The 18497-nt window shown below is 50.8% G+C and overlaps 1 protein-coding gene across 1 annotated transcript in view; it reads right to left on the bottom strand.

Moving 5' to 3' along the window:
• LOC134948044 (collagen alpha-1(I) chain-like) overlaps positions 1-18497 on the bottom strand; it is a 327117-nt gene that overhangs the window by 197398 nt on the left and 111222 nt on the right. Inside the window, exons 2-5 of the mRNA XM_063935802.1 lie at positions 4837-4987; positions 4096-4254; positions 3494-3689; positions 1033-1191 (exon numbers count right to left, since the gene is read on the bottom strand). Of these exons, the coding sequence (XP_063791872.1) occupies positions 1033-1191; positions 3494-3689; positions 4096-4254; positions 4837-4987 (665 nt within the window). The remainder of the gene's footprint in view (positions 1-1032; positions 1192-3493; positions 3690-4095; positions 4255-4836; positions 4988-18497) is intronic.

Genomic DNA, 18497 nt, shown 5'->3' with positions numbered 1-18497 from the left:
CCTGGGTGTCTCCACAGCGTTGGTGGCCATTTTCGGGGGAGTGGATTGGAAAACGCAGGCGTGTCCTTCTGGAGGGCGAATGTCTGACGTCAGAAGCAGCTTCAGCATCGCAGGGATCATCGCACAGGGTAAGTATGTCCAGGGCTGGCCAAGTTCTGCTTGAAATTTTTTTAGCTTAGCAGAGATGCACAAGCGATCGCAGCCCTGCTAAGCTAAAATACGCTCCCCCATAGGCGGGGACTATTGATTGCAGCAGCAGCTAAAAGTTGCTGGCTGCGATCAACTCGGAATGACCCCCATATGTTCTAGACGTTGCCTATAGGAAGTGTTGTCGGTGTTGAAAGAGGAGTCAACTATACAAACTCCAGTCTTTCTGTTCTCAGGGGAGGCTTCATGCCCTATCCCAAGATGGCCACCAAGATCACTACTGAGCATGTGCAGGGGACATCATGCTTTTACCATGGGAGACTGTGTTGTATTCCACTTAGCTAGCAAGAGACCTGCTATTATCTTCTGTAAAGCTGTTCCACATCCCTGCACCGTGGGGTGGTCTTCAGTTTGCCGGCTGTCGGGATCCCGGCGCACAGTATACCGGCGCCGGAATCCCGACAGCCGGCATACCGACACTTTTTCTCCCACTTGGGGGTCCACGACCCCCATGGAGGGAGAATAAATAACGTGGCGCGCTCCCGCAAGGGGCTCTTTTGCGCTCGCCACGCTGTCGGTATGCCGGCGGTCGGGAACCCGGCGCCGGTATGCTGGTCGCCAGGAGCCCGGCCGCCGGCATACCATACTACACCCCTGCATCGCTACTCATCTGCAGATGTATGAAACCCCACTCCCCTCAGCTCTGCTCCACTCCAGTGAGTGCGGCTGTACCTGCTCTCTATAAATAAACCAACACCAATGGGTAAGTAACTGCGCTGTTCATAATTTGAGTTATCTGCTGGTGTTGCCTATATACCCGTGAACCATCAACACCTGCACACACATCATTTCCAACAGTCGGCACGAATGACGCTGCGTCGTTACCTTGGGACCAGGATCCGGGAGTTTCGGGCGTTCACTCAGAGACAGATTATAAAACTCTTCAGCCTGGAAACCGCTGATGCAGGTCTGGTTGTAGTTGGTGCAGTAATGCCTTGCGGCCCTTGGATCTCCCATCACAAAGACCAGCTGCTGGAGGGACCCCTACGGTCAGCAAATACAGAATGACGTTACTATCCCGTCCCCGCAGTACAGCGTTATTCCGTGCGCGCACAAGTTACAGGAAATTCTAAAAAATGCCTTTGTGGAATCCTCATTATCATAGGCACAGATGTACTAAGACTGATTAGAGAGGGATAAAGCGGAAAGAGATAAAGCACTAGCCAATCAGCTCCTACCTGTCATTTTAGCCTGTAACACGACGGGAGCTGATTGGCTGGTACTTTATCCCTCTCTCCATGCTTTGATGAATCTGCCCTTGAACCCCGGAGGGTCCATTGCATCACATAATCTATACACAGAGCAGTATGAGCCCCAGACAAGCGCTGCACAACGGTGCGCGCCGCGGTATCACACACACATAACTCACACAGCGACGTCATTTTACTGCTGTGTTTAATGTGGCTGCCGCAGCATTCCTAAGACGTGCCCGGGACTGCGGAGAATGTAAATGGGACTATTTTCATAGAGAGTCATTATGTGCGTAGAGACTGCCTGTGTCATGTTGTTTCTGTGTGCGCAGACAGGAGACAGACGTGAGACAATGGCCGTGTTCTCCGCCTCACTCGCTACGGGCCGTCCTGACTGTACACAGCTGCAGTGTGTGACTCCCCACAATATACTGATGTCTCTCATGTGGTATATTTTCCCTCACATACAAGTATGACATATTATACTCATAACGGCGTCACGTAGCGCTCTCTGTAATGAAGAACGCCATCTGTGCTGCGCAAAGCTCTGTCAGGAATCCCTTTCAGAAGTAGGGACTGGCCTTCACAGAAAAAGGAGATTAAAAACCCCTGTGTAATATTTACATCAAACAAAATACAGGGATAACTGTCTGTGGCCCTCATTCCGAGTTGTTCGCTCGTTATTTTCCTTCGCATCGGTGCGATTTTCCGGTAACTGCGCATGCGCAATGTTCGCACTGCGACTGCGCCAAGTAAATTTGCTAAGAAGTTAGGTATTTTACTCACGGCATTACGAGGTTTTTTCTTCGTTCTGGTGATCGGAGTGTGATTGACAGGAAGTGGGTGTTTCTGGGCGGAAACTGGTCGTTTTACGGGTGTGTGTGAAAAAATGCTGCCGTTTCTGGGAAAAACGCGGGAGTGGCTGGAGAAACGGGGGAGTGTCTGGACGAACGCTGGGAGTGTTTGTGACGTCAAACCAGGAACGAAAAGGACTGAACTGATCGCAGTGTAGGAGTAAGTCTCGAGCTACTCAGAAACTGCAAAGAAATTTCTATTCGCAATTCTGCTAATCTTTCGTTCGCAATTCTGCTAAGCTAAGATACACTCCCAGAGGGCGGCGGCTTAGCGTGTGCACTGCTGCGAAAAGCGGCTAGCGAGCGAACAACTCGGAATGAGGGCCTGTGTACGCAGGGACGTATTCCCGCACATCAGCTCCCCACTGTCATTTGTTTGGGAAAATGACAGTTGGAAGCTGATTGGCTGGAGCACCATTTATAAAAACTCATTGATAAATGGGCCCCATTATATTCCCTCCTGCGCCAGATTCTTCTATAGTGCGCAGCACTCCCACGCGGAGATATGGCGGCAGCTCAGTACAACGGGCCCGGTGCACAGCCGTGCAATATAAAACCTCCTCTCCCTAGCGAGCAGCGTTAGGGGGGAACCACATATACTGTACGTTGCTTATTTCATAGTGACTCTGACAATGGCCCTCATTCCGAGTTGTTCGCTCGCTAGCAGTTTTTAGCAGCCGTGCAAACGTATAGTCGCCGCCCACGGGAGAGTGTATTTTCGCTTTGCAGGAGTGTGAACGCCTGTGCAGCAGAGCGGCAGCAAACACGTTTTGTGCAGAACAAGACCAGCCCTGTAGTTACTTATCCTGTGCAATGATTGCAGCGACGAGTGACACGGTAATGACGTCAGATACCCGCCCAACAAACACCCGGCCACGCCTGCGTTTTTCCAAACACTCCCAGAAAACGGTCAGTTGCCACCCAGAAACTCCCACTTCCTGTCAATCTCCTTGTGTTCGGCTGTGCGATTGGAATCGTCACTAGAACCAGTGCAAAACCACAAAAGACTTCATACCCGTACGACGCACGTGCGCATTGTGGTGCGTGTGCATGCGCAGATTAGCCATTTTTTTCACTGATCGCTACGCAGCGAACAACGGCAGCTAGCGATCAACTCGGAATGACCCCCAATATCTTATAAGCAAATAGGAATACAGGACAGTAACTGGCGCCCGGCCAGTGCTGAAAATACAAAATAATATATTTATTGATGTCTCTGAGGCAGCTGAGAGGTTTAGTTACCTTAAAGGGAACCTCATACGGGTCAATAAGACCACCGAGCATCAGTATCCCATCAGTTCTGACCCCCAGCCCTAAAAAGTTAGACCAAGGGAGCATTTCCACCAGTCTGCAGTCCACATAGAGAGCCACGCCTTTGGCGGAGATAGAGAGCGCCAGCCGGTGCCAATTTCCATCAGTGAGCGTAGAGACCGGAAATCTGTTGGGACAAAGAACGATCAACGGAGAACAGCGGCATTACGGTATGCTAATAAGCCCCACTGGCGCATGTTTATATTCTCGCATGCTGTAAGTGAGAGAGCCCTGTACTACCTTGTGTTCCCTTTAATGGCACAGCAGTTTTGTTTTTGCCAATATTATTCAGAAGTTGCTCACAGCATGCTGCCACATTTCCCAGAAAGTCCATCTCTCATTTCCCTGGCACTGACTTTAATCTATAAACTATCCTGCAACAACGTAGGTTAGTGTTTTATCCAGCTCCCTTACCATATACAGATAATGCTTAAACATAGATTTCTCTACAATGTTCTAGATGTTCTAGAATTCTACAGATCTTATTATAAGACGGATAATATCACGCCGCGAGGCTATGAGGTCATACTCACTCGTAGTGCCCGCACCGGCTGGAGATGAATATTAAGACGCTGGGGTTCATTCTTATCTGGAACAGCACCTGGCCGTGCAGACTCAAGATGGTGACGATATTGGCGTTGTCCTGCAGAGCCGAGCGCAGCCTCATCAGCACGGAAAGCTCATCCGCAAAGCTACAGCAAGGGAGGAAGCACACCGAAGGGTTAAACATGGCGGCTGGAAGTAACGCAGAAAAAAAGAAAAGAACGAGATTCCTATCGTCCTAGAGGAAAATGTACTGATGTAAAGTGATGGTGGGACCGCGGCGCGCATCTTTCGCCGTTCTGTGGCGCTTCGCTGCACCAAACCGGTGACATCACTGTGACACTTCGGCCTGATTCAGGGATGTACGTAATGGCGATATTTACTAAGTTGAGCGATTAAGCCCCACGGTACCTCTGTGATGTCGCTCGCAGTATGGCTTTATTGGCAAAGTGATTGACAGTCAGGGACTACCTGGGGGAGGTAATAGTGAGGGGCGATAAAAATGTGGGTGTGGCTCAACTGTTTTTTTTTTTTTGTCTCAGCTTTAAACTGTGATCTCGTATGTGGAAAACATGGCGTCAGCGTCTCAGATTCCGCGTCCTATCTGCGTGCAACTCTAAAACTGGATGCCAAATTGACGCACAATGCCGTTTGTCCATTTTGCATCACGACACATCTTTACATTGCGCTTACTGTAAATCAGGCTCCAAGCGTTTTACCGCCTCGCTTACCTGTCTCCAAACGCCGTCCTGGTGGCGATGCTGAGAGTAGAGTACTGACCCAAATCTAACGAGAGGCAGGAGCGTTCTGCGCTCAGCGAGACATTAACCAGCTCCTTGGAGTGAAGGGTCAGGGACTGCAGCACGTTAATCTCTTCTGTAACTACACAGGAGGAAAGAAAATATAAAATGTCATTTCTGTGCTGGAGAAGCTGAAGAGTGAAAATAACTTTCTGGAAGTAGAGCTGCTGCAGTACCGCATCTGGCCAGTGGTTGGCAGCATTGAGCCATTCTTCCAAAAGCTTATTCATGTCGCTCAAAACAAATCTACAATGTAACGTTCAGAAAACAATACACAACAACAACAACAACAACAACAACATAGCAAAATAATTTTCCCATCACCCATAAATACGGGAACGCGTTACAACAGTTTAACTCCAGATTTGCACTGAAAACATTTGAAATTACCCAATTCATTAGAGTTATAGGGGGAGATGTATCAAGCCTTGGAGAGAGATAAAGTGGCGAAGTTGCCCACAGCAACCAACCATCTTCTAACTGTCATTTTACAGACTGTGCTAGACAAATGATAGCTACAAGCAAATTGGCTGCTCTCCACTTTATCTCTAGCAACAGAATTGATACATTTACCCTATAATATCACATTTGCTTATTGTTCCGGAATGTCCGAGGTCGCTCCTCATTCCGTCCAGCCCCTAGGAACTTCCTAATGTCCCATAAAGTCACTATGAATTGTTAGGAATATCACTAAGGGGGGAATTCAATTGTAGGTGAATCCCTTCGCCCGGCCACATCAGAGTGACAATATCTGTGCTGTACGACAGCCCGATCTCGCACAAAAGTGTTTGCTGCCCCATAGGGTAGTGAGCGCTCTTGTGCTAATCTGCCATTGAGCTCGTCGGGTGACGGGTGAGAGTCCGGTTGCTGTTGCTGGTGTTTAAATGCTGCGGTTACGGCAATTCGCACCCTTTGCTGGCAACTGAATTCCCCCTTATGTCCCTTGCATGGAATTAGGTGACCATTATAGTTAGATTCTAACTAACTGATAAAACATGGGACCTATAGATGGCATTATGCAACCTACACCCTCCAGTTTCATGTTTCCAGAGGCTTTCTGCGTGCTGACCGCCTGACGTACCTGACCGCCTGACGTACCTGACCGGCTGACGTACCTGACCGTCTGATGTACCTGAGCGCCTGATGTACCTGAGCGCCTGACGTACCTGACCGCCTGAAGCACCTGACCGCCTGGTGTACCTGATCGCCTGATGTACCTGACCGCCTGATTTACCTGACTGCTGACGTACCTGACCGCCTGATGTACCTGACCGTCTGAAGCACCTGACCGCCTGATGTACCTGATCGCCTGATGTACCTGACCGCCTGACGTACCTGACCGCCTGACGTACCTGAGCGCCTGATGTACCTGACCGCCTGACGTACCTGACCGCCTGAAGCACCTGACCGCCTGATGTACCTGATCGCCTGATGTACCTGACCGCCTGATGTACCTGACTGCTGACGTACCTGACTGCCTGATGTACCTGACCGTCTGAAGCACCTGACCGCCTGACGTACCTGACCGCCTGACGTACCTGACCGCCTGATGTACCTGACTGCTGACGTACCTGACCGTCTGATGTACCTGACCGCCTGATGTACCTGAGCGCCTGATGTACCTGAGCGCCTGATGTACCTGACCGTCTGATGTACCTGAGCGCCTGATGTACCTGGGCGCCTGATGTACTTGACCGCCTGACGTACCTAACCGTCTGACGTACCTGACCGTCTGAAGCACCTGACCGCCTGATGTACCTGACCGTCTGACGTACCTGACTGTCTGATGTACCTGACCGCCTGACGTACCTGACCGTCTGATGTACCTGACCGCCTGATGTACCTGACCGTCTGACGTACCTGACCGTTTGATGTACCTGACCGCCTGACGTACCTGACCGTCTGATGTACCTGACCGCCTGATGTACCTGACCGTCTGAAGCACCTGACCGCCTGACGTACCTGACCGCCTGAAGCACCTGACGGCCTGATGTACCTGACCGCCTGACGTACCTAACCGCCTGATGTACCTGACCGCCTGATGTACCTGATCGCCTGATGTACCTGACCGCCTGACGTACCTGACCGCCTGACGTACCCGAGCGCCTGATGTACCTGACCGCCTGACGTACCTGACCGCCTGAAGCACCTGACCGCCTGATGTACCTGATCGCCTGATGTACCTGATCGCCTGATGTACCTGACCGCCTGATGTACCTGACTGCTGACGTACCTGACTGCCTGATGTACCTGACCGTCTGAAGCACCTGACCGCCTGACGTACCTGACCGCCTGACGTACCTGACCGCCTGATGTACCTGACTGCTGACGTACCTGACTGCCTGATGTACCTGACCGCCTGAAGCACCTGACCGCCTGATGTACCTGATCGCCTGACGTACCTGACCGCCTGACGTACCTGACCGCCTGATGTACCTGACCGCCTGATGTACCTGACTGCTGACGTACCTGACCGCCTGATGTACCTGACCGTCTGATGTACCTGAGCGCCTGATGTACCTGAGCGCCTGATGTACTTGACCGCCTGACGTACCTAACCGTCTGAAGCACCTGACCGCCTGATGTACCTGACCGTCTGACGTACCTGACCGTTTGATGTACCTGACCGCCTGACGTACCTGACCGCCTGATGTACCTGACCGTCTGAAGCACCTGACCGCCTGACGTACCTGACCGGCTGAAGCACCTGACGGCCTGATGTACCTGACCGCCTGACGTACCTAACCGCCTGATGTACCTGACCGCCTGATGTACCTGACCGCCTGACGTACCTGACCGCCTGAAGCACCTGGCCACCTGACGTACCTGACCGCCTGACGTACCTCACCGCCTGATGTACCTGACCGCCTGTAGCACCTGACGTACCTGACCGCCTGACGTACCTGACCGCCTGACGTACCTGACCGCCTGAAGCACCTGACGGCCTGATGTACCTGACCGCCTGACGTACCTGACCGTCTGAAGCACCTGACCGCCTGATGTACCTGACCGCCTGACGTACCTGACCGCCTGAAGCACCTGACGGCCTGATGTACCTGACTGCCTAACGTACCTGACCGCCTGATGTACCTGACCGCCTGAAGCACCTGACCGCCTGACGTACCTGACCGCCTGAAGCACCTGACCGCCTGATGTACCTGACTGCCTGACGTACCTGACCGCCTGACGCACCTGACAGCCTGATGTACCTGACCGCCTGACGCACCTGACCACCTGACTAACTGACCACCTGACTAACTGACCACCTGACGTACCTGACCGTCTGACGTACCTGACCGCCTGACATACCTGACTGCCTGATGTACCTGACCACCTGATGTAACTGACGCACCTGACCGCCTGACGTACCTGACCGTTTGATGTACCTGACCGTCTGACGTACCTGACCATCTGACCGCTGATGTACCTGACTGCCTGATGTACCTGACCGCCTGATGTACCTGACGCACCTGACCGCCTGACGTACCTGACCGCCTGATGTACCTGACCGCCTGATGTACCTGACCGCCTGATGTACCTGACCGCCTGACGCACCTGACGTACCTGACCGTCTGACGTACCTGACCGTCTGACGTACCTGACCGCCTGACGTACCTGACTGCCTGATGTACCTGACCGCCTGATGTACCTGACGCACCTGTCTGCCTGACGTACCTGACCGTTTGATGTACCTGACCGTCTGACGCACCTGACCGCTGATGTACCTGACTGCCTGATGTACCTGACCGCCTGATGTACCTGACTGCCTGATGTACCTGACGCACCTGACCGCCTGACGTACCTGACCGCCTGATGTACCTGACGCACCTGACCGCCTGACGTACCTGACCGTTTGATGTACCTGACCGTCTGAAGCACCTGACCACCTGATGTACTTGACCGCCTGACGTACCTGACCGCCTGACATACCTAACCGCCTGACATACCTGACCGTCTGAAGCACCTGACCGCTGATGTACCTGACCGTCTGACGTACCTGATTGCCTGATGTACCTGACCGCCTGATGTACCTGACCGCCTGATGTACCTGACCGTCTGACGAACCTGACCGCCTGACGCACCTGACCGCATGATGTACCTGACCGCATGATGTACCTGACCGCCTGATGTACTTGACCGCCTGATGTACTTGACCGCCTGACGTACCTGACCGCCTGACATACCTGACCGTTTGAAGCACCTGACCGCTGATGTACCTGATTGTCTGACGTACCTGACTGCCTGATGTACCTGACCGCCTGATATACCTGGCGCACCTGACCGCCTGACGTACCTGACCGCCTGATGTACCTGACTGCCTGACGTACCTGACTGCCTGACGTACCTGACCGCCTGACGTACCTGACTGTCTGATGCACCTGACCGCCTGATGTACCTGACCGCCTGACGTACCTGACTGTCTGATGTACCTGACTGCCTGACGTACCTGACCGCCTGACGTACCTGACTGTCTGATGTACCTGACTGCCTGACGTACCTGACCGTCTGATGCATCTGACGCACCTGACCGCCTGACGTACCTGACTGTCTGATGCACCTGACCGCCTGACGTACCTGGCCATCTGACGTACCTGGCCGCCTGATGTACAAACCCCCTGCCCCATCCCTTTCCCCTCTCAGTATTACAGTGACGACATTCTCAGTGCGAGTCTGAAATCCTGTAAATGTAATAAAACTGTCATTGCCCATATTCTGATTCTCTGGGTTTCATACCTAAGGGGTCTATGTCCATGTCACAGGCTGTGTTTGAAAAATGACAGGAGCTGATTGGCTGATACTTTATCTCCATCCACTTTATCTCTCTCCAAGACATAATACATACACCAGCGGTTCCCACACTTGAGTCACTGCGCCCTAGAGTATCAGAATTTTTTTCACTGCGCCCCTAGGCCAAAAGTTTCTCATTGAGGAATTCACAAAAAATCTATTCAATTAAGTACATTGTGTTTCTATGTCATCCTTAGGTTCCACTGTGTGGTGAGGGACGGGATTCACTTTTGTTTGTCCACATAGGTTATGATTAGCAGCCACCAGATCTGGTTTTGCCCATTACAATGACTGTAAATAATTTTAATTGGTCCTGGACCACCAACCCAGGGCACCCCTCCAAATACCCTGAGGCACCCAGCGCACAGTTTGAGAACCACTGACATAGACCCCTAAGTCCGTATTAGAGAGAAACCACAACTTTTTTTTAATTTTATTAACTTTCACCAAGTTCAGTAATTATGTCACGATGGGGGTTGTAATCCGTCGAGATTGATTTGAATGTGACGAGTTTAGATGCAGCAGTTTCGATCATTCTTCCTATCGAGCCGGCTATACTGTATATGCAAGTAGCAAAGGGGGTCATTCCGAGTTGATCGCTCGCTTGCTAATTTTAGCAGCCGTGCAAATGCTATGCCGCCTCCCACTGGGAGTGTATTTTAGCTTAGCAGAAGTGCGAACGAAAGGATCGTAGAGCGGCTACAAAATAATTTTGTGCAGTTTCAGAGTAGCTCCAGACCTACTCAGCGCTTGCGATGACTTCAGACTGTTAAGTTCCTGTTTTAACGCCACAAACTCGCCCAGCCACGCCTGCGTTTTTCCTGGCATCGGACACTCCCTGAAAACGGTCAGTTGACACCCAGAAACGCCCTCTTCATGTCAATCACTCTGCGGCCAGCAGTGTGACTGAAAAGCTTCGCTAGACCCTGTGTGAAACTACGTCGTTCGTTGTAATAGTACGTCGTGCGTGTGCTTTGCGCCGCATACGCATGCGCAGAAGTGCCTTTTTTTGCCTCAGCGCTGCGCAGCGAACGAATGCAGCTAGCTATCAAATCGGAATGACCCCCAAAGTCTATTTAAGATACAAACTACTTGCATTTCCAGATTTTCAGCTAAGGCTTTTGTACCTGCTTATCTAACAGGTAGGGAAATTAGATTGTAAGCTCCTTCGCACCAGGCACTGATGCATCAGGCTATTGTACAGATCTGCAGAATATGTTGCGGCTACATGAAAAGATTACGATAATATAAAAATGCTTTCTGTATTTAGTTACACATGCGGGCCCTTCATAGAGACCAATTATAATATTAATGAAATCAGTCTCTCGCCCAGTTCCCAGATTTAAAGGACCCCATTGACCCATCAAGTTAGTGAGAGACTGAAGAGGCCTCCGCTAGCTGCGCAGTCACGGCGATCAGTGATGTCAGCTGCGCTCACATCCATCCCTGTATGATAAAGGGTCCTATAATGGTTTTCAGATATGTTTGTGCAGGGCCCACAGGGACATAACTTGAGACGCGGGGTCATACATGGATGTCATTAGAGCACAAGGAGACGACTGAAGACCAAGGAAAATATCTACTGTAATATTCTACCCCTGGGAAATCCAGCTGTCATTCCAGGGATTAAGGATTGCCCCGTTTCTGCGGCCCTCCACTGGATTTACCCTCAGCGGGGGAATAATTTATGCTAAGCTGGCGTTCCCGCACTGTGCACCAGGCCTGATAAATAAATTCTATAAATCAGATTATTTCCCATGTACATATCTATATGCATATTTGTCCTGACAGTACAGAGGCCAGAGGGCAGTCGTTCCCGGAATTACCAGGAATGCCACAACGAGCCGTCAATCACTCTGAGATATGTATATTTCCAGTCCAGCTGTGCTGCGCAGACACCTGTGTGCGGCGTTACACGGAGGGGTCAAAGACAGGGACTGCGCCCAGCTGAGCGATTCGGGAGCACACCATAAACCACAGTATGTACTAACACTGTCAGGTAGACAGTCATTGCTAAAATCATACTTTACACATGTTGCCTCTATATCATTTTTAGCACAATATCATTTATGGTCACCGGCTGACACCTGGGTCTGATCTCTGCGTTGAACTTAAAACGGGCGTCAGAGACAAAGAAAAGGGCAATTAAAAATTTTTTGTAAAAAAATTAAAATGATTACAATAAAATTGCCAAGTTTTTTTATTTTTAAATACTTAAATCTAAAATGTCAGATTGCTTTCCATTATTAGAATTATTAATTCAACAGAACAACCAGTTTCAATGTGTAACAGCTACGAGGTAAGCTGTGCAAGTCTTATAATCAATTGTTCAATGAAAAGCGAATTGATTTTGATGTGGTTTGATATGACCACTAGGTGGCGACATTTCTCAGCTATAACAGAGACCCCATCACTTTGCAGATGCAGCTGATGTGAAATACTTTAGCGTTGCAATGAAATGAGATATAAAGTAAACAGGGCAGTAAGGGCCTTTTGCTGATGGGGTCGGTATTGCAGAGCTGCAAGGAAGGCGACCATAGGAAAAAAACGCCTCCTGCCAGCGTATGCTGCGTCTGAAGGTCTACGTAGGCCGAAACGTACTCAGACTGGCTGTACAGAGAGTCTGCACCTGACCATGCGGACTCTGGGGTCGCCACACCGACAAAACAGGGACAACACGCTCTCATTTTGTAGAACGGTCTCGGTCACCGCCACTGCTCCACCCCACAAAAGCGCAGAGCGGGTCGTGCACAAGCGCAGAACCCCAAATATTGGATCTGAACATAAACCATCGGGTTTACGCACAAATCCAGATCAGGCCCTGAGGCAGTAAGTAAAGGTAAAACTTTTTACCGACACGGTATATTATACCAAAAATAGGGTCTACGTTACCACTAGCAGGGGTCAAAGGTGATGAAAATGACCAAAAAACTTTAAAAACACGAGTCAACCTTTTTATGTCAATCATTTCCACGTCGACCTTTTGATGCTGTCTACCTTTTTTACCTGTTGATCTTTACACCCTGTCGACCTATTGCCTGCCGACCATACGTGGTTGCCCTATTGACTGTCTAATAACTGTAGATCTTCTATAGCACGCCCAGCGGCATTAGCGTGAGACGAATAGCAGATGACACAGATTCAGATAAACGAGAGCAAATTATAATTTGTCGAAACCTAGTAGGATGTCAACATTTTAAATGTCGACATGGTAAAATTCAACATTCCAGTGTCAACATCACGACTATATAATCATTGCCAGCTTGCTGGCTGCACGCCACGCTTACACCCCTCGCCCTGCACCGTGCTCTGTCCCGGCGTACAGCTGCCCCACTGTATGGATTGCTCCCAGCGCAGAATGAGCCCCAGTGTGCGGCCACTGGACTCGCTAACATCCCCGCACCTGATCCGGGCCCTGTGGCTGAGCGCAGACTCTGATCTGGCTGCTCTGCGCTACAATGAGAAGCATTAGGGCCAACATTAGGGGATCACTGAATGTCTGCTCTATATTGCAGGGATAAAACCACCTGCGTGTCCAATAACAGCACCGTTATGTCATAATAAATGCAAATAGTAATCATGCATTCAGCATCTCCTAATTTAGGAGGTTTTCCAATAAGTGGAAGGTGATACCGCACCAGCCAATCAGCTCCTAACTGTCATTTTTCAAACCCATAATGATTGGCTGGTGCGTTATCACCGTCCACTTATCACTTCTTTATCACTTCTCCAGAATTAATACATCTGCCCCTTTGCTACAGGAAATAAGTTCCAGCATGAACAGCCCCCCCCCCCCCCCCCCCCCTGTGTACTTGTTGAGTAGACAACACTGAGAATGTTACGCCAATGTTACACCACTGCCGGAACGAGGAGAACTGCTTCATTCTGGAAGTGTCCTGATATCTATGTAAGTGATCATTGGTAATAAATATTTGGAGAAAGAATGTGTCACATGGGGACGGGATTCCTCGCACGCCAGCAAAGAACGTCCAAATATTTCAAGAAAAAACAAAAACCAGAAGTAAAATAAATATAGATTTGGCTGGAAGTGTCTGTGAGCGGGATGGAGGCGACGCTCCCACATCCAGGCAGTTACACGGTGTTACTGGCATTGTCAGCTGTCTAACGCAGCGTTATATTATTATCAGTATCAGGAATAGATCATATTTAGGAATCGTTGCATTCCTAAATCTGAGGGCCCTACTCATGAGAGCTTACATTCTAAAGGGGAGGGGTAGACAGACAGGGGTGACACAGATGGGGTACTTAGAGAGTGTAGAACAGAGGGTTAGGATGAGATTTGGCTGGGTTTGGGGAAGAAGTGGGTCTTGAGCACGTTTGAAGTTTTGTAGAGAGGTGGAGAGCCTGAGGTGGAGAGGTAGGGAATTCCAGGGAAGTGGTGCAGCACGTGAGAAATCTTGAAGGTAGGAGTGGGAGGAAGTCGGCAGGAAAGGTGACAGGCATTAGCAGAGTCAAGAGGAGGGGTGGGAGTGTAAAGGGAGATAAGGTCAGAGACAGTGGCGGATCCAGAAGAAAATGATAGGGGGGGCACCATGGAAGGGGCAAGTACATTTGCGTGCGGCTTCGGTGCATGTGAGGTGGCGCTTCTTATACAATGCCCACAGTTGTAGCGCTCATTATGCAATGTCCACTGTACTGGTAGTGCCCCTTACATAGACCCCATAGTAGTGGTGCCCCTTATGCAATGCCCGTATTGCCCCCAGTAGTAATGTTGCTTGTAGTAATGCCCCCAGTCATTTAGCGCCCTAGTAGTTATGCCCCCAGTGGTAATGCCCCTGCAGTTATGACCCCAGTAGTTTACCCCCCTTTAGTTTAGCCTCCCAGTGGTAATGCCCCCAGTAGTTTGCCTGCTTGTAGTTTAGCCCCTGTAGTTATGCCCCCCTTGTAGTTTAGCCCCCAGTAGTAATGTCCCCAGTAGTTTGGCCCCTGTAGTTATCCCCCAGTAGTTTGGCCCCTGTAGTTAAGCCCCCAGTAGTTTGGCCCCCCTGTAGTTTAGCCCCCAAGTAGTAATGCCCCTGTAGTTACGCCGCCAGTAGTAATTCCCTCCTGTAGTATGCCCCCAGTAGTTAGCCCCTTTGTAATTGGCCCCCAGTAATAATGTCCCCCAGTAGTTTGCCCCCAGTAATAATGTCCCCAAGTAGTTTGCCCCCAGTAGATGCCCCCAGTAATAATGTCCCCCAGTAGTTTTCCCCCAGTAGATGCCCCCCAGTAATAATGTCCTCCAGTAGTTTGCCCCCAGTAGTAATGCCCCCTAGGAGTTTGCCCCCAATAGATGACCCCCCAGTAGTAATGCCCCCAGTAGATGCCCCCCAGTAATAATGCCCCCAGTAGATGGCCCCCAGGAAAAATGTCCCCAGTAGCTGCCTCCAGTAGTAATGCCCCCAATAGATGACCCCCCAATAGTAATGCCCCCAGTAGATGCCCCCCCAGTAATAATGCCCCCAGTAGTAATGCCCCCCAGTAGTAATGCCCCTTGTTGATGCCCCCCAGTAGTAATGCCCCCAGTAGATGCTCCCCCAGTAATAATGCCCCCAGTAGTAATGCCCCCCCACCCAGTAGTACTGTCCCTTGTTGATGCCCCCAGTAGTAATGTCCCCCCTCGTTTGCCCCCAGTAGATGCCCCCGCTGCACCGAGGTAGAGAAAAGAGAACATACCAAGCGCCGTTCCCGCTTCCAGACCGCTGCAGTACTCCTCCTCCTGGCGTCCTCTCCTCAGCACTATGAGAGAGACGTTTCTCCCATAGCGCACGCCGCACAGTGACAGCGCCAGAGGCAGGAGCTCAGTACTCAGCTTCTGCCTCCGGATGCCGCTGTGCACAGGGAGACGGGCGCCCGCTGGTAACACAATCTCAGCAGGCGCCCGTCATCTCCCTGTGCGGCGCCGGGGGGGGGGGGGGGGGGATCGGACGGGGGGGACTGGGGACCGAGGCACAAACGACAGGGGGGGGGCACGGGCCCGAGTGCCCCCCCCCCCTGGATCCGCCACTGGTCAGAGAGGTAGATGGGAGAGGAGTGGGTGAGGGCTTTGTAAGCAAGTGTGAGAAGCTTGAAATGGATTCTGAAAGGGAAGGGGAGCCAGTGAAGGTCTTGTAAGAGAGGAGAGGTGGACGTAGTGACACCAAATTAGTGTAGCGCGTCCCCACGCCATGCTTCGGGTGGGTTACCGTTCCCAATCGTAGTCCACGTGGATGGTAAAGTATGATAAAGTGTAAAAAATTGGCAAACAATTGTATCGACCATATGCTGTTTCAACCATTGTCATGTCGATTATATGGTGTCGACCTATTGACTCTCGACCTGTCATCCGGATACCCATCACACACTGGTTACGCTTACAAACTAAGCCAGGACTGGATGGGGAGCATTTCATACTTGCCATCACACTTGATTGTCAGGGGGTATACGGTCGACATTCAATAGGTTGACACAACACAAAGCATATGGTTGACATTAGTTTTTTGCATTTTTATTCGTACTCTACCATTAATGTGGACTATGACTGGGAATGGTAACCTTGACCGAAGCATGTGAGGGGACGCAGTACACTAATTGGGGGTCCATGTGCTAAAAGTTAAAAATGTACACCCCAAAAACCTAAAATACATGTTGCCGTTTGGGTGTGTCATCCTTTTTTGGTCATGTCGACCTTTTAGGTTCGACTTAGATACTGTCGACCTAATAAGCCATACCCTTGTCAGGGGGACTCCCTGAGGTAGCAGCAATCTCCCTAACTCCCTGGAGAGTCTAGCAATCTCCCTGACTCCGTGACATAGCAGCAATCTCCCTGACTCCCTCACATATCAGAAATCTCCCTAACATAGCAGCAATCTCCCTGACATAGCAGCAATCTCCCTTACTTCCCGACATAGCAGCAATCTCCCTGACTCCCAGACATAGCAGCAATCTCCCTGACTCCCTGACATAGCAGCAATCTCCCTGACTCCCTGACATAGCAGCAATCTCCCTGACTCCCTGACATAGCAGCATTCTCCCTGACTCCCTGACATAGCAGCAATCTCCCTGACTCCCTGACATGGCAGCAATCTCCCTGACTCCCTGACATAGCAGCAATCTCCCTGACATAGCAGCGATCTCCCTGACATAGCAGCAATCTCCCTGACTCCCTGACATGGCAGCAATCTCCCTGACTCCCTGACATAGCAGCAATCTCCCTGACATAGCAGCGATCTCCCTGACATAGCAGCAATCTCCCTGATTCCCTGACATAGCAGCAATCTCCCTGACTCCCCGACATAGCAGCAATCTCCCTGACATAGCAGCAATCTCCCTGACTCCCCGGAGAGTCTAGCAATCTCCATGACATAACAGCAAACTCCCAGACTCCCTGACATAGCAGCAATCTCCCTGACATAGTAGCAATCTCCCTGACATAGCAGCAATCTCCCTGACTCCCTGACATAGCAGCGATCTCCCTGACACAGCAGCAATCTCCCTGACATAGAAGCGATCTCCCTGACTACCCAAAATAGCAGCAATCTCCTTGACTCCCCGACATAGCAGCAATCTCCCTGACATAGCAGCAATCTCCCTGACTATCTGACATAGCAGCAATCTCCCTGACTATCTGACATAGCAGCAATCTCCCTGACATAGCAGCAATCTCCCTGACTCTCTGACATAGCAGCAATCTCCCTGACATAGCAGCGATCTCCCTGACTCTCTGACATAGCAGCAATCTCCCCGACATAGCAGCAATCTCCCTGACATAGCAGCAATCTCCCTGACTATCTGACATAGCAGCAATCTCCCTGACATAGCAGCAATCTCCCTGACTCTCTGACATAGCAGCAATCTCCCTGACATAGCAGCGATCTCCCCGACTCTCTGACATAGCAGCAATCTCCCTGACTCCCTGACATAGCAGCAATCTCTCTGACTCTCTGACATAGCAGCGATCTCCCTGACAGAGCAGCGATCTCCCTGACTCCCTGACATAGCAGCAATCTCTCTGACTCTCTGACATAGCAGCGATCTCCCTGACATAGCAGCGATCTCCCTGACTCTCTGACATAGCAGCAATCTCCCTGACATAGCAGCAATTTCCCTGACTCCCTGACATAGCAGCAATCTCCCTGACTCTCTGACATAGCAGCAATCTCCCTGACATAGCAGCAATCTCCCTGACTCTCTGACATAGCAGCAATCTCCCTGACATAGCAGCGATCTCCCTGACTCTCTGACATAGCAGCAATCTCCCTGACATAGCAGCAATCTCCCTGACTATCTGACATAGCAGCAATCTCCCTGACATAGCAGCAATCTCCCTGACTCTCTGACATAGCAGCAATCTCCCTGACATAGCAGCGATCTCCCTGACTCTCTGACATAGCAGCAATCTCCCTGACTCCCTGACATAGCAGCAATCTCTCTGACTCTCTGACATAGCAGCGATCTCCCTGACAGAGCAGCGATCTCCCTGACATAGCAGCAATCTCCCTGACTCTCTGACATAGCAGCGATCTCCCTGACATAGCAGCGATCCCCTTGACTCTCTGACATAGCAGCAATCTCCCTGACTCCCTGACATAGCAGCAATCTCTCTGACTCTCTGACATAGCAGCGATCTCCCTGACTCTCTGACATAGCAGCAATCTCCCTGACTCCCTGACATAGCAGCAATCTCTCTGACTCCCTGACAGAGCAGCGATCTCCCTGACTCCGACATAGCAGCAATCTCCCTGACTCTCTGACATAGCAGCAATCTCCCTGACTCCCTGACATAGCAGCAATCTCCCTGACTCTCTGACATAGCAGCAATCTCC

Source organism: Pseudophryne corroboree, chromosome 8, assembly GCF_028390025.1.
Source record: "Pseudophryne corroboree isolate aPseCor3 chromosome 8, aPseCor3.hap2, whole genome shotgun sequence".
Lineage (NCBI taxonomy): Eukaryota > Metazoa > Chordata > Amphibia > Anura > Myobatrachidae > Pseudophryne > Pseudophryne corroboree.
This window is presented reverse-complemented; position numbering and strand designations above follow the sequence as displayed.